At 39.3% G+C, this 17,330-nt stretch overlaps 2 protein-coding genes across 2 annotated transcripts; both read right to left on the bottom strand.

The window, feature by feature from the left end:
• Positions 1-7,617: 7,617 nt before the first annotated feature.
• On the bottom strand, positions 7,618-8,443 carry LOC144712168 (kiwellin-like). Its single transcript, XM_078586366.1, has one exon. The coding sequence runs from the start codon at positions 8,409-8,411 to the stop codon at positions 7,773-7,775; it is 639 nt and encodes a 212-aa protein (XP_078442492.1). The 5' UTR covers positions 8,412-8,443; the 3' UTR covers positions 7,618-7,772.
• Positions 8,444-12,246: 3,803 nt separating this feature from the next.
• On the bottom strand, positions 12,247-14,768 carry LOC144712265 (zinc finger (C2H2 type) family protein). The gene is made up of 4 exons (XM_078586492.1): positions 14,584-14,768; positions 13,567-13,687; positions 13,431-13,493; positions 12,247-12,515 (listed from the first exon to the last, which is right to left on the bottom strand). Exons 1-4 carry the CDS (start codon positions 14,666-14,668, stop codon positions 12,413-12,415), a joined length of 372 nt encoding a protein of 123 aa, XP_078442618.1. The 5' UTR covers positions 14,669-14,768; the 3' UTR covers positions 12,247-12,412.
• Positions 14,769-17,330: the final 2,562 nt, after the last annotated feature.

The following is a 17,330-nucleotide window of genomic DNA, read 5'->3' on the forward strand; positions in this document are numbered from 1 at the left end:
ACACCATTTTGTTGAGGAGTTCTTGGTGCAGAATATTGATGAGTGATTACATGTTCTTCACAGAATTTATCAAAGGGCCCATTTCGAAACTCCCTTCCATGATCAATTCTTATCATCTTGATTTTTAGCTCAAATTGATTTTGTACATTATTTGAAAGTATATTAAAAACACTAAAAGATTCACTCCTGTGAACAAAGAAGTGTACCCAAGTATACCTAGAGTAGTCATCAACCACTACTAGGCAGTAAATCTTCAATAAAACTTACGTTCCCCACCTTCAAAACTACATGTACTGCCTGAAACACACACTATGGCTTTTTTGAGGGTGGTCTCTTCATTTGCCTATTGTATGTAATCTATCAGCTTGGCTTCGTCCCAAATCAAGGAAGAATTGGGCGCATGAGTGTAGGAATACCGGCTATACAAGCCAAAAGCCACAAGCAAGCCATTTCTATTCTCGTTGGGGTTTCAATATTGATGGTCATAAATAACAACATCTCCAACAACATACAAAACTATCTCACTTCACGGCCACAAAAAAGAGCTTCTTTCTTCTCTAAAGTCTGCAACAAGAGGGAACGGAAGGATTCAAACCAACATAGAAAAGCTTCAACAGATTTATACTTTGTCGTTTTTGATCGGTCGGGCTTTGTCCCCTTCTAGAACTGAGACCCACAGTTTCTGAATGAGCCATGACTTTAGGAGCAGAAGGAGGACCATTTTGAGAGAAAAAAAGAAATCTTCTTCTTCTTCTTCGAAAAAAAGAAAGATCTTTTTCGAACCAAGGCATGACTTTATGAGCGATAATGAAAGGTTATGAAATGACTTTGATTATCCAGAAGATAAATGAAATGAAGTCAAAGAAATAAATGTTATCCTTATCGAATCATCTGCACGAAATCGAAGGTAAGCAGTTAGCTTACTAGCACTAGGGGAGAATAACATTAGGCAGTTCATTCATAACTCATAATGCAAAGGCGCGAGTTTACGAGCAGGGGTGACGACACTTAGGAGCGGGAGCAAAAGAAGTCAATGAAGATGAAGATGCATGTTACAAAGTCAATTCATCTGAATCTTCATCAACGATGAATCAACGTGCGACATCGCTTAGCGCTTACGAGCAGGTGTGACTTTAGGCACGCATTTATGAGTGTTTATGAACGTCAAAGAAAAGAAACAAAATAAATCAAAGGATAAGTAAAGTCAATTAAAATAACTATGACAGTTCTTGAAGAATGTTGGATAACCACTCCCATTCGTAAACTCAATTCCTTCCGTTATGCTGCGACTCGTGCACTCACGCCTTCATTTTTTTAATACTGAAACAGGTCATGCTTGTAAACTCGCCCTTAAGAATGTTATCAAATAAATAAAGTGACAAAGTAAAGGTTATGTTTTCTAAATATAAAGAAGTTGCTTCTGGCGAAGCAGCGAGTTAATAAAAAAGCAACTGAATTAACCAGCTAGCAAGATGCGAGTGAAGTGTAACACTTGTAAGGCAAGCAGCGCGGTGTGGATAAATCCATCAATATCAACAACATGTCGTGACCATGTTTTGATGGAGCACACTAGTCCACTTCATCGAATACATCTTCGGAGTCAACAACATCATCATCGACAACCCTGCCAGCTCGCGTCCTGCGCAACCAGCACGCCAAGGCATAAGTGAAGACACCTGGGTCCGAATACCCCGAGTGCGAGCACAACCGCAAAAGCGAATGATTTGATTTCTGCCGGCTCATGCCCAGCCTGTTCGTTGTTTTAGCGCATTCGTGTGTTCATTTTTTTTGTCTCTCTATTCACGTTTGTCGCGTCGTGTCTATTTTGTTGTGTGCTGCATCTCTCGTGTCATCCTGGTGTTTTTTAGTTTTCAAGGGTTTTTTGTTGTTGTTTTAAAGGGGGTCCTTAGGTATATGGACCCCCCCCCTATTGGACACTCCCTAGGGGCCCATGTTGACCCACTATATAAGGAAGAAGAGGGCGCCCAAGGTCGGGCAGACCAGGAATTTATCGTTTGAAAAGTTTGTTCATTTCTGGTCTCACAAAGGAAAGGAAGAGGGAAGAGAGGGGGAAAGAAGGAGAAGAAAGGGGAAGAGAAGAGGACAGGGCAAAAGAGCAGGGGAGAAGAAAAAGGCCACCATCCTCCCCTGTTCCCCCCCCGGCTGCTTCACCCCAGGCCCTCCTTCGCCGTCATGGACTCGCGTACCCCGGTGACTCTCTAGCCTCCCACTGTCTTGCACGTAGACCAATTTTGCGCGACCACGCGCGTGAAGAATTCACGTTGCTCATCATGTGCGATGACTCTCCCGCACAAGTCAACGTCACAATAACTTCCGCAACGTCCACTGTCGCAACAGGCGCTCGTGACGTTGTGACTCCACCACGCTAGTCTAAGGCCGCTAGGGTTCCTTGGACGTTCGCTGCCACAACAGACCTGTGCGAAGCCGTGATTTCCCACGCTTGGTCAACTCGTGGATTCATGCGACGACCGCACACCGGATCCTCTGCTTAGGTCATCACACTGCAAAAGCCATGCAGGATGCAAACTTCTGTGAACCCAATCGTGCAACGCGTTCATCTGCACACTTGGTTGCACACTACCACACAATTCCGTGTCAACCGGACAATGTCCTAGACGACGTCGGACATCAGTATGGATAGCCAAGACATCCAAATGTTCTCAAGAAAGAATAGTCAGGTTTAATTTTTTAAAAAAAATTCAAAAGGAGACTTATTTCTTAGAATAAGAGTTGGTAATCTATTGATGAGATATGTAGTTGTGGTCATTGCCTTATCCCCATATTTCTTTGGCATAGATGCATGACTGAGTAATGCTAATCCTGTTTCTACAATGTGTCTATGTTTTCTCTCTGATATTTCATTTGTTCAGGGGTATGAGGACATGATACCTGATGAACAATACCTTGTGATTTCAAAATTGGGTGGAGAGACTGATATTCTCAACCCCAATTTGACTGAAAATATGTCATTTTATAAGAAAATTGATTTTCTACTCTCTTCTGATACTCGATGAATTTAGTATGTACTATAATATTGTGTTTCAACACATAACCATGCAAATTTACTGTAATTGTCAATGAACACTACGTAGGAAAAACCAAAATTCTATGTGAACAACTTCAAAAGGCTTATTCTAATGATGATGAGTAAGAGAAAATGAGATTCTATGTGATTTTAAAATTCTGCATGAATCACATACAAATTTTATTGAAAAATCCAAAATAGGAAGTCCAAAATTTCTTATAACTAGTTATAAAACTCGAAATTGAGGATGCCCAAGTCAAGAATGCCAGGTATTTGAAGATGTCTTTTCTCAAGCCAGTGTAGCTGGTTTGCTAACAATGGCTTTAGACATTAGACTCCATCTTTAATTTTTACCTAGAGCAGGATGCGACTGGTTTTTTTACCTTCACGAGGCAATAAGATGGGTGAAAATCAACAAAAACATTATTGTCTACAATTAGTTTGGGATTGAGGTTTCAGGGTTTAGTTTCAGGTTATTCCATTATATCTCTGAGAAAAAGATTCTTATCATACGTAGAAATCTTAGAAGAGCCTACAGATAAAATTTTAAAACCTGTACCATTACCCACTTGTAGATGCTAAATTCCTTAAAAATTTGTGGAATTTGAGATTATGTTTGGATCTGTTGTATCATGGTGTGTTGCTCCACTATCTGAGAACCATGCTCCATTTTATGTTCTTAATCTTCTTAATAAATTATAATTCTTGTATCATTATCAATTTTAGGTCATGCAGCCTCTAATGATTCAACAAAAAATCTAAAATGTTCCACATATTCACCGATAATCGTGGCACCTTTTGTCATGGTGTGAAACTGTCTATGAAGATCCACAACTCTTGCTTTGTTTCTGATGAAGAAAGTGTTGTCCAATAGGTTCCTAGCTTCTTTGGTAGTTTTTGGCTTTGCTGATACACGAAATGACTGATCATTTTTTCCCCATTGCTTGTATTCCAGATTCTCCACAATATTTCCCTGTGAATATAGAACAAAAAAGGGGGGTGAGTCATCTTGAACAAATGTCATTAACTCATACCCGTTGAGAATAGGAAGAATTGAAATCTTCCAAATCTGGTAGTTTTCATCATTGAGCTTGACCAAGACTGTGGCTCCTGGCGGGATATTCACTAGGACTTATCCAACGGTGATGGCAATCCTCATGGAGGATGAAGAGGTCGAGGTCAATGCTGCGATGGACATCTCATCTGAGTTGACCATCAGCTGCTCTGATACCATGTTGAGTTTTTTAGCTCCGAAAGCGAATGTGATAAGAAGAAATGAGGGAAGATCGAGAAGAAGATGAAGAGAGGGAGAAGAATGATAGAAGACACAAGAAGACAAGAAGAGAGGTAGTTATGATCATTGTATTTTCCGCATAAAAAAGAATACATGTATGTCTTTTTCTATAGCAACTATGTAATAACGATATATGTTAGTTTGTTCAAACAATCCTGACCATTATAACAAGTTATAACGGCTATATCGGATTGGATCCTCACTGTCTATCTGTTTCCTTATCTATGTTGGATCCCAGCCACTAAATCTCTTAACAAGTATAGGGTATGTGTTTGTGTATTACTAGTCTAATCTTATGTTAAATCCTATTGGTTGTCGCTTTGCTGATGTGGCGATTAAAACTCCTCAATACCCTCTGGGTTCCGAATGATGTGTCCCAAGTTCTACATGATGATATTCCTCAACAACATTGCGGCATCGCAAAACCCACTTGTTGGGCGGCAGCGGTCTGCCAAGGCGCTTAGGGGCGGGCAACACGGTGGGATTCTTTGGCAATGTGCAGCGATCTCAGCGGGCAGCACTGCATCTTGAAAAGCCTCAGGATCTCCTGGCTGGCATTGGGCCGCCATTTTAGTTTAATAACTCTTGTAGCTTCCTTCTCCAAAGTACCTAATGGCACCTTAATTTCAAGATACTTATTTTTAACGATAATTATTGATTTTCTCTGAGCAGTTGTGTGGTCTTGTGGTTCCTTTTGTTATGAATTTTTATTGGATTGTCTTGCACCATCTAATTCCATTAAATTAAGGACATCTGAATCATTCCCTTGGTTTGCCATTGCAGAGTTCTGAATTCATAGATTCAAGTCCCCTCCTACAAAAATAAACCATTTGAATCATCCTCAAAGAATATTTTCATCATATTTATATATATGATGAATATATATATATATATGTATATATATAAATGCACGAATCCAAATGTTTGTACCGAATCCATCGATTCTCCATTATGTTTCTGTAGTTAGGAAAATAATTTCCTTGGAATAGCAAACATACATATCCTATGACAGTTCAGTGATGCTATGGAAAACTTGTAGATATACTGATTGGTTTGGATGGTCTATCTTGCTACCTATAGGGTTCAGTTGCCCATCTATCTTTCGAAAGTAAAGAAAGCTGGGAAGCTACATTCTTTGATGAAGATGGGATTTTGAACTCCCACAGTTTGTGAACTCTCCTTTTTTTTAGGTACATATTTGTTTTGTTCTAGCTCTCCTCTATTGTGAATGAGCAGGTTTGATAATGGTCATCTTTGTAGAAAGCAAGGGAGATGACAGAAGCAGTGTATCTTATACTTTAGTACTAGGGGCTGGCGATGGGAAATTCCACATGAAATGAAATCTTGGGTCCTGTCCTGTGGAGTCATTCATAGAGAGAGAAACTTTGACTTGAGAAGCACTCAAGGAGAGAAAAAAGTGTAACTGAGTAACCCATCATTTTTCTTTCCTTAAAAAATTGTCCTGAGTGTGATTACAAATTGCCTTTTAAATCTCCCATAACGGACATAAAGGGGGGAGAAAAAGGACCCTAGTGAAATTCAGGAATAACGATCCCTATCACATATGTTTTTATGGTATGTACCCCCTTTCCTGGCCTCCATCTTTTTATTATAAAAAAATGCAGCAATACACATCTTCAACGATACCTGGGTATGCCATGACAGCATACATATGGTAACACTTTACAATAGTACATGGATACAAATATATATTTGACATGTTTAGAACATAGGGTGCTATAATGATTCAATCATGTTGCTGAATAGATGGGAGATTCAATTACTCAAACGTTCAGTGGAAATATTCTCTAATTAAATTGTAGTTTGTTCAAAGATTATGATCTTATTCGTGATACATGGTATGAATTTAGAAGTCGTTTTATGATTCTAAAGAATGATCTTCTTGAACAGTGATGTAGCAGTTATTAGATGTTAAATTGATCTACTTCTCTCATACAATGCCATCAGATAACTAACTGTATGCTTGCTATTATACTCATTGATATAAAATTATACTCGAGTATCATAGGATCGAACAAATCACAATCAAATTAATGATTAAGATTGAGATGATTTATTTTTCACATACAGATTCTCAGTGAATCTAGATAAAGTTTACAGATTTTGTAATGTATTTTAATGGTTTCTATCACGGATGCAATGCACATATATTATCGTTTGTTTTGAAAAAAAAGAATAAAGGCAAGAAAGTGCTTCAAAGTGTCGCATTTCAGTGAAATGACGCATCCTAAAGAAGGCCAAATCGTTTGGGATTAGATAATCTGATCGCTTGATATCTGGATGAAAATGATTTCCCAAAATCTACACCGAAAATTATCTCTCAAATAATATTTGAGAGATACTAATGTTTTAAAATACTAATGTTTTTCACTCATTGGTCAATTTCTAGTTCATGAAGAGGAAAAATAATATTTCAATTTTGGGATAATGCACTATTCTTGATGTTACAATTTTCCGTAGTATTTTAAATTGTAATTCAAGAATAAAAAATTTCATACATAAAAAAACTATCAAAAATTATTTAATGGTGACCCTCCATAGATTCACCTATATAAGCTGCGGCTAAAGTTGCAAAAATAAGAGCTTGAATACCGCTTGTGAATAACCCAAGAAACATAACAGGTATAGGAACTACTAAAGGTACTAAAGACACAAGAACAACAATTGTCCTAGCTCAGGCTTTGACCGTGTGACACCCACTATCTCTCTCTTTCTATCTCTGTCCTTGCATCTCTCTCTTCTATCTCTCTCCTTCCAAGGTGGGGATCCGTGGTTCCACAAATGATTTATTTGCCACCACGGCTATTGGTTCCGAAAGAGCAATAACTAAATGATTTAAAACTTTATCGCAGACGCACCACGGCGTCTGCGATATTCATTCCAATTGTTAAAGTAAATTATGTATCTAATAAGTAAATTTGCTATAGAAACCAAGGCATTATCATTGCTCATGAAGCCACAGGTAAAACCTCATACCGAGATAAGCCTCTCACACGTGATATGATTACTTTTTAAAGACCCATATTTACCGCTATCGAGCTAAATGAAACAGCTTGTTTCGATAAGAAAACAACTCATTATGAAAAGCACAGACTTCTGTGAGGAGTAACCTAGCATATCAGCCTTCATTCGTGCCTTCCGATGTAGACCTCGTATCAGGTTAGTTTAAAACGCAAACCTCACATACCCTTGCTCCCAAACATTTGATTCCCTCCTCCAGGTGTTGTAGTCTAGTTTTAATAGCAACATATGAGCATTGTTCAGGGAAAAAAGAGGGTGTTCCGTGGTTCCACGAATGATTTATTTGCCACCACGGCTATTGGTCTCGAAAGAGCAATAACATTTATTTCAAGAAACGGATACCCTTGCAGAGAGAGCTCCTGCACCAAGGCTGAGTTGAGCGCGCCAAGCTCAGGCCATGGTCCAGGTCACCGGCACCACGCCCTCGCTGATGCTCAGGCCGAGCGCGTTCCACACGGCGTCCGACGCGTCGACGATATTGTTCCGGCACGGAGGCTGCCCGGCGTGCTCGGCGTCGCAGCCGTTGGCGGAATCGCACTCGTCGACGACCCTCGCCGTCGTGCTCCTCCCGTTCTGTGCAGTGATGCGGATCATCTTATTGCACCGGCTCCCCCCGTTATACCATCCCGTAGACAACGCAACCACGCGCTCCGCGTTGCTGTGGTACTGCCCGTCGCACTCCGACGGGGCGCCCCCGTCCCCGCCCTCGCTGAAGTCGTTGTTCGTCAGCAGAGCCTGTGTAGCGCCCGTGACCGGCGGCGAGCATGTGTACGTCGGGTAAGAAACGCCGTCGCAAACCAGACTTCCAGACTGCCCACAACCTCCGCCGCTACCGCCGCTACGGCCGCAGATATGGGTTCCAACGTCGGGGTCGTCGTTGCACTTGCCCGAAATACATATGAGTTGGCCTTGACAGTCGTTTAGACTCCGGCACGGACCCCCGCAGGAAGAGAGCGCCGCGGCTGGCAGTGGAGTGCCGAGAAAGAGGCAACAGAGGAGTGGGAGAAGGAGCGCGAAGGAAGAGTCCATCGGAATGGATAGATGAACGAGGAGGGTGAAGAGAAGGATGAAGAGGCGAGCTGTATTTATACACAAATAGGGAGAATTTGAATATTTCTTGGTCGGCGACTGGGTGTTGTTCCGAGCGACGACTGGCAGTCTACGTAGGAAAGAAAATAATGCATGGACGGGAGGTCGCATGGGACTGTCGTAAGTGACGACTGGCTCGTTTATTCTTCGCGTTGTCTCAATCACAACGCCGTTGGAATGAAGGGGAATTCTTCGGCCATTGCCAAAAAGTCCAAGAACGTGGAGCCCGCAAGATAAGCGGCTCCCCATCCACGATTTGGTAGGTAAAGATATTGTTGAGGCCTGACCGGGTCAATATTATCCGTTCAGTTTCGAATAAAGTACCACCATAGTGCTTTGATTGGTTTCAAATATGCTGGGCTTCTTCAATCCTTTTGATTTAAGTGTACGTAATTTTTTCGAAGATCGTTTTGAGTGAATTGTTTCTAGAGAATGATGTTACGTTAAGTAATCCTTTGGAGCAGAACAAGTTCCCGAGAGATTTCATCAAAGATTCAAGAATTACTGTTGCGGCAGAAGAAGTGTGGAATGTAACAGTATACAAGCTTCACCATAAATTTTATTTAAATTTGAAATCTTTTGTTAAGTTGGGAGAGACAGAATTTTTGTCGGAAATAAATTTTCTCCGAGAATGTTCATCGGAAAACCTCTTTAGGAAGACCTAGATGTTTTGGAAGATTAGTATTTGTAAAATTTCAAATGACCAAAAATTAATTGGTGTTTTCACGGTCTACTCATATGACGGAAACGATCAGTTCTGATTATCCATTATTCTACTAAAATTGGTTGGCCATAGATGCTATCGTACATGATTTGATTTTATTCGATGAACCATCTTTCTCAATACGAATACTAAATGTCTGAAAATTGCAAACTCGTGAAATAGAAATTTTTCGCGAGAACACTCTTATCAAAAGATGAACAACGGCAGACTAAGAGATCTAGATATTACGGATAGAGCAACGGCATCAGTCTCCTGCGAAATATTTTATGGGATAACTAGATGTATTTAGAATATTTAGAGAATCATCATTTGCGAAACATTGAAGGATCAAATGAATTGGCTTTTTCAAGATCAACTCATACAACGGAAATGATCAGTTCTTATGTCCACAATTCTACAGATATTGGTTGCGATAGATACTTCCGTGGATTTGATTTGATTTGATTTCAAGAACCATCTTTCTCAAGATAAAAACTGGGGAAGTAAAATCACTGATTCATCATTTCGAGATCCTTCACGATAACACAGATAAAAAAAATGAACGGGCGGAAAACACAGACTCGTCGAATAAAAATCGTTTTCAGACAACACCAGAGGCCAGATTAAAAACCTTTAAATGTCATGGTAAGATCGTTTTTCAGGTGATGCGATGATATTTCTGGGTCAATGGAAGATGAAGATCTTGTATTTACACCAATCTAATGGCGTCCAATTGCTCAATTCAGTTCATGCGCGATCATTTCCGCCTAAAATGTACAGTAAAATAATAAAAAATCAGCCAATCTGCTTGTGGATTGACCTTGAGTCACCATTTGGAAGAATGAATATTTATTCATGGAAATTCTGATTAAAAGTTTTAATGGCATATAAACCTGGGAATGGCATTATATTGTCATAGACTACTACATAAGTTTTCCCAGAAAATTGGGAAATTGATGAAAAAATATTTTTTGTTTTGGGTTGATTTAGACCTCCAAATAGTGCCTGTCTTAGATGTATGTATGTCCAGTCTTTCTGCATGAATCATATACATGCTAATGAAATTTATGTGCTGGTTGCAATTTTATTAGCTTAAGTGAAACATGGTGGAGCTTTTGACTGAAATTGAGGAGTTTGACTTTCGAAGAAACAAGTTTGATGATGAATTGTAACTTGAGGTTTATAAAGCAAAAGGTGCAAACCATATCTCTTTACCTCTGAATAGATATGATGTGTTCGAACCACAATGTCTGTTTTATTAATCCCCAATTTACCACCTACTGTTGACAAGGATGGGGCATTAGTCGTTAGGTGGATTTCAAATACTACTAATTGTTCCATGCTGTTTAATCCATGTAATAAAAATCAACTGTCAATAAAAAATAGGCGCTTATGGTTCTTTATAGTTTTTTTTTTCTAATGGTAATGTCTATTCACATCACATATGTTGATATTTCAACTAGTACACACAAATATGAACAGAGTTCAAATCTGTTCAGACGTTGATATTTTGACTTCAATATAAATTTGACCTAATCAGAGTCAAACTCTACTCAGAATTCCACGCTGATCAGGTTGGGACCCTGATCAGAGTTAAATTCTGATTCCAGTTGAGTTTAATCTGATTAGGCCCACTCTGATATGATGATTTTTCACCAAAGTTTGCATTCAGATCAGATCGGGTCAACCTGAATATAGTTTGAATCAGACCAGATTCAAACCCTGATAAAAATTCAACTATGATAATGATGAGAACCTAATCAGGGTCAAGATCTGGTTTTCAGTGATTTGAATTGGACTTGATTAAGACTGATATGATCGTCATTTTTTACCAAAATGGACACTTTGATTATGTTGAAATATTAGTGTTGAATTTTTATTTTTTAAGATTGATGTTGAATTTGGACTAGAGGCAAACTCCACTTACTATTCAATTTTGTTAGGAAGCTACAAAGTCTAAACAGCATTCACACTCTAATAAGGTCAACCTGATCAGAGTTGGACGATGATCACTGGCCAAATCTGTGGCTCCCTCTTTCAAAAAAACTCAGCGGCCAAATCGAATCAAAACTTGGCTCTGATCAGGTTTGGACCCTGCTTATAATCAAATTCATCATATTCCAGGGAACACATTCAGAAATATGTAAATTTTATCAATTTAAGTAATCCTTCATGTTATTTTACTTTCTAGTTAAATACAGGAAACATAGTGAAATCGCAAGAAAGAGTGGTTTTATCTGTAGAAAGGAGAAGGGATTTATAACACGAGAAATGGTGAGAACTTCATTAAAATCAATGATTAATACACTTCAGTGTTCATTTTTACATGCTATATTTTATTATAAATTAATTTTTTGGTAAATCAATAAATACAGTGTTTTGAAAATTATAAAATTGATTCGAAATCGATTGATCGATATCATTTTTGCTAAAAATGAGAGCCCTTGATTCCAGGTTCACCGTCTCTACTATTTGTTGGTCACTTCCTATGATATTAGGCCCTTTTACATTGTCTTGGTCTTTAATCACCAATATAATTTCAACACAGGGAGCTGAATGGCTAAATAAATTCATTGTGAACGTCTTTTAAAGGAACAATTAAGGACTTGCATTTGATAAAAATTGAATGCTTTGGATTTCAGCAGCTTGTCTAATAGCTGGCTTTGCAATGCATCGGTATCATAAATAAAGAATCAATTAAAAATAATTGAAAAGTACAACGTTTGGGCCATGACCTACGAGATTCGCTCACATCTTGTTCTTTTAGTGGCATTCTAATTGAGTAGGCTTCAAAAGGGATGATATTAGCCTCACAGGGATATCAAGATATTCTAGATAGGCTTAATGATCATTGTTATATTCTAATTTTGAATATTCCGTTTGTTTTCATCAAGTGACACATCTTGCTGTTCCATCCCTAACCTGATTCAAAACGTATGAAATTCTTACAGACAATTCGGATATATTTGTATGGACAACTTGATCATGTCTTCTGAACATGGAAATGCGTTCCGGCATTCAAATTTTATCTTCAATAACCACGAATACATGAACGAACCAAATTGACAAAACTTTCTTGAAAGCTTTTCTATAAGCACTTTCTTGAATCTCAGTCAATGTAAGCATTTTCCTTATAAGAAACGCAATGTTGCGTCATGGCATGGCGAACTAAACACACCATTAACGCTTCTTAGGCATGTAAAACAAATAAATGGGGCACCTTAAAATTACTTGCTTTTCATAGGGACATGAGCTTTGGACCATTGTCAGGCATTCCCATCCCAGCTGCCAGGTCAGCATCCAGCTGAGTATGTGGAGCAGGGCCCATCATCTGTTTTACACTGGTGAAAATCATTGAAAACCAACAAGTCAAAGACGGGAATAATAGTGGATATGATATTAGAAAAGACGGATATTACTTATCAATAATGGGTTCAAGCATTAAGGAAGATGATTTTGCAATAAAATGATATGACCTATGTGACCCAGGATCAGAATCTTAACATTGGTGTATGATGATGAAATTGTCATCGTCATCCTGAACTAATTTGTCATAGTCTGTTTCTCATACAAGACTAATTTGGACACAATGATGATAAGATGATGAGATGACGATGAGAACAATTGTCCTTGCCCATCCTCCATCATCAACGTTAATGAATCTCAACCCTCATTCAGATAGTGGATAATGAGATTGGGAAGAAATTTTTTTTTTTGGGAATTAGAGATTGGGAAGAAATATGATGTAGAAAACTTTGAAAAATAAAACCCTCCAAGTCATAAATGGACTCCAAGTATACATGTGTCTGACTGAACTAAATGTAGTCAATTCATATGAAAGCTGTGTTTCCAACTCCTCGACCAATAATTCTCGAAAGCCCAGATCAGTTTCTTTTTCATGGTCATGTAGAACGGAAGATGCGAGGCCTGGAAAAGTGGCACATCAAATAGGGTGGGAGGGACATGACCAGAACTATGTTTCTAAGATGAAGGGAAATTTCTGATTGGGATTCTTTACTTGATGATAATAAAATTTGAACGGGAATGACACATTGCAAGAGCACACGTTCAATATTTGTCAACTTCGAATTAATCAGAAACGTTGATTAATGCTACTCACACTACCAAGAAGAAACTCAAGCAATAAAAGTCCTCTTTTTTAGTAGAGAACACGCATACCCATGCTAAGTTGGCATTATTTGGATTGGTTCCCTAAAAAAAGCAAAAAGTAGAAGGAGATTGAGAGAGAAAGTCACCGTTTCTTATGAATCTTAGTCTTCAAATGCTCTTGCTTCACAGCCTCACTTGCAAAATAACGACTGCATGACGGAAATGCGAAGTAAAAATTAGCCACGCATATGATTCCTGATCAGTGTAAGTTGAGAAAGTTACTCGCAGTGGAGACAATAAAACTGGCCCATTCCTGGAAGGTCTTCGTTCAAGGGCAAGGTTCCACCCGTTTCAGCCCCAGTATCGACCAATTTCATCAGTTCATCGAACACCATATCATCCCGTGACATCGACGCAACTTTTCAGTCAAGGAACAAAATAAAATTAACGATAGTGGGCGGCATTCAAATTTTTCACGAAATCAGAAGAATTGAACACAATCAGTTTTCAATTAAAATCGAAGGATTTTCAAGCCGAAGACAGGTCTCCGACAACAGGCAGATTTAACTTTTCCACAGAAAGGAAACATAAAATCAGAATAACAGGAAAACAAGCAATTTTCAATTAAGTCGAACCGGAAATGAAGGATTTTTACGCCAGAGGACAGATTACAGAGAGTTAAATTATCCACAGAAAAGGAAACATGAAATCAGAGGAATAGAAAGACACTCAATTTTCAATTAAATCGAAGCGGAAATAAAGGATTTTTACGCCAGAAGACAAAGTATCGATAGTGGGCAGAGTTAATTCATCTACAAGAAAGGAAATATGGAATCCGAAGAATAGAAATACACTAAATTTTCAGTTAAATCGAAGCAGTAATGAAGGATTTTTACGCCAGAATACAAAGTATCAATAGTGGGCAGAGTTAATTCGTCTAAAAAAAGGAAATTTGGAATCAGAAGAATAAAAAAACACTGAATTTTCAGTTAAATCAAAGCGGAAATGTAGGATTTTTACACAAGAATACAAAGTATAGATAGTGCGCAGAGTTAACTCATCTACAAAAAAGGAAATATGGAATCAGAAGTATGAAAAAACACAATTTTTATTCAAATCCAAGCGGAAATCAAGGATTTTTTCGCCAGAAGACAAAGTACCGATATTGTGCAGAGTTAATACATCCACAAAAAGCTAAAATTGAATCGAAATAATAGAAAAACAATGAGTTTCAAACTAAAGCGAATCCGAGAGGAAGGCTTTACACGCCACACAAAATTAAGAATCGGGAAAGGATATCCTTAAGAAGAAAAGTGGTTCGACGAGCGGTCTTGTGAGAGAATCTCCGCTTCTTTACTCGCCTATGCGGGCATTTCCCTCCCATCTGAGCTTACCAAAGCGCCTCCTCCCTCTTCTGGAACGATCTTCGCTTGTTCTTGTTGGCTGTTCTAACTGCAAAACCCTAGTACAGCAGACGAACTCATGTGTTCCACATACCCGCGTTGCATTATATATTTAACCGGTTACCTGATCGAATCAAATCGATCGAGTCGTGATCGTCCAATTCGGACGATCATTCGACCCGATATTCAATTTGATCAATTGGGCCCAATATTTTTATTTTACTTCACTTTATAACGTGAATCATTTGTGCGTAATAGCAGTCTGGCAGAGTTTAGAAAGGCATGATTTTGGGTAATATACTATATATAGTCCTGTTGTAATCTTATGATATGGTTGAATTTAAAAAAACCAGATAACGATTTAACCAATTAAATGAAAGTTCACTTCCATATGACCTTTACTATAGGCTCGTGTTGGGAACGGCACGTCCGGGACATGACGCCCCGGACATGACGGAACAGATGATGAAACGTGACGGACGGTGACATGATGAAATTGTCGTCATGTCACCGTTCCATCACGCGTCCCAGCATATACAGAAATTCCGTCACGTTACATCACGCGTCCCTCCGTTGGGCGTCCCATCACGTCCACGTCACCCTGACGCCGTCACTGTCACAGGTGACGTGAGAAAACCATCCCTCTATTGCTCCTCTTTCTCTCTCGTTCCTCTCTCCCGGTTACATGCGATTATGTGAGATTTCGGTGACTCTCTCTCCCTCTTCCTCTCTCGCGCACTTCTCTCTCTCTCTCTCTCTCGTTCCTCTCTCTCAATCACTCCCTCTTTCTCTCTTGTCCCTTGCTCTTCTCTCTCTCTAGTTCTTCTGTCTCCCTCTTTCTTTCTCGTTCCTCGCTCTTCTCTCTTGTTCCTCACTCTTCTCTCTCTCTCTCGTTCCTCTCTCTCCCTCTTTCTCTCTCGTTCCTCACTCTTCTCTCTCTCATTCCTCTCTCTCCCTCTTTCTCTCTCGTTCCTCGTTCTTCTCTCTCTCTCTCTTTCCTCGCTCTTCTCTCTCTCGTTCCTCTCTCCCTCTTTCTCGCTTCTCTCTCTCTCCCGTTCCTCTCTCCCTCTTTCTCGCTTCTCTCTCTCTCTCTCTCGTTCCTCTCTCTGGCACTCTTCTGTAGCTCTCCCGTTCCTCTCTCTCCCTCTTTCTCTCTGGTGCTCTTCTCTCGCTCTCTCATTCCTCTCTCTCCCTCTTTCTCTCTTGTGCTATTCTCTCGATCTCTCGTTCCTCTCTCTATTGCTCCTATTTCTCTCCGGCGCTCTTCACTCACTCTCTCATTCCTCTTGTTGAAGATCCTCCATGACTCATCAGAACTCAGCAGAGGACAAGATGGAATATGGAGAATATAGAAGATGAAACAGTAGAGATAGGAGAAGGAGCAAGAGGAAAGGGGAAGAGAGCTGCTGAAACTTGTAGGAAGCTAGGGGTCGGTCTTTCTCCCTCGCTCTTTCTCTCTGTTCATCTCCCACTCATGCTTCTCTCTTGCTAGTGGCTATGTGTGTCCTTATGTCTTTCTCTTTTCTATATTTATGTCTATCCTTCCTCTCTCTGTCTATCTCTCTCTCGTTCTCTGTTTTTGGCTTGTTCGCTCTGTCTCTCTCTCTGTTTGTGGCTCTCTCTCGATATCTCTTTCTATCTTTCTCTTTTAAATGTATTTAGAAATTTAACGTAACGGCCATCATCCATGTCGGGCTTCCCATCACGTCATGTGTCCAGGGCACGTCGTCACCATCACGTCACTGTCACGTAAACCTCGTCACGCATCACCGTCACCGTCACTACCGCTGAATTCCATCACCATCACCGTCACGTTTCCGTCACGATGACGTGTGAGGTGACGGATGACGATTGCCATTCCCTAGGCTCGTGCAACTGTAACCTTTAACACAAAGGAGACAGACCACCAAGTCTGGTTGATGAGCGAAAAAATGAATGCCAGCGTTCATAAGAGGAATTAAATATTAGTAACAGACCATGGAAAAAGTCAAATCATATATAGATCAATAATTTAGCCACAGAATTATGTCAATGATTTCACCAAAGGGTAGAAAGAAAAGAAAATTAAAGGGTCCAATATAGTGAAATATCAAACTAATATTTCACAAAAGGGGTATCCAGTTCTAAGTCAATTAAAGGGAACAATTCATTTTTTAGATGGGGATAACTTGGAGGGTAGAGCCGGAGAGATTTTCTGATCAATAAATTAATTTGGTGATCCCACCTAATATTTTCATTTTACTTTAATTTAAAGCATCCATCATTTATGCTTATTAGCAGTGTAGCAGAGTCTACAAATACATGCGTCTGGGTAGTAAAATTTACAATGATATCTTTAATTCTAAAATAATGTGATAGATTGTTTTAAAATTCAAATAATACATACTATTTAATAAAAGCCAGCTTCCATAAGAGGAAGCATATCTTAGTGACATTCAACAGCAAAAACCAACTAAAATATCAAAGACAAATATAGCCACATAATAAGATCAACGATTTCTCCAATTGGTCAAGGGAGAGAAGACAATTAAAGGCTCAACAAAGGGGGAAAATCAACCTCACAGAGAGGCATCATTTCAGAGTCATCCTCACTTTGACATTTGACGTATCTGAGTTGTTATTTCATTGAGTTTTTGCATTTTT

Source organism: Wolffia australiana, chromosome 14, assembly GCF_029677425.1.
Source record: "Wolffia australiana isolate 7733 chromosome 14, ASM2967742v1".
Lineage (NCBI taxonomy): Eukaryota > Viridiplantae > Streptophyta > Magnoliopsida > Alismatales > Araceae > Wolffia > Wolffia australiana.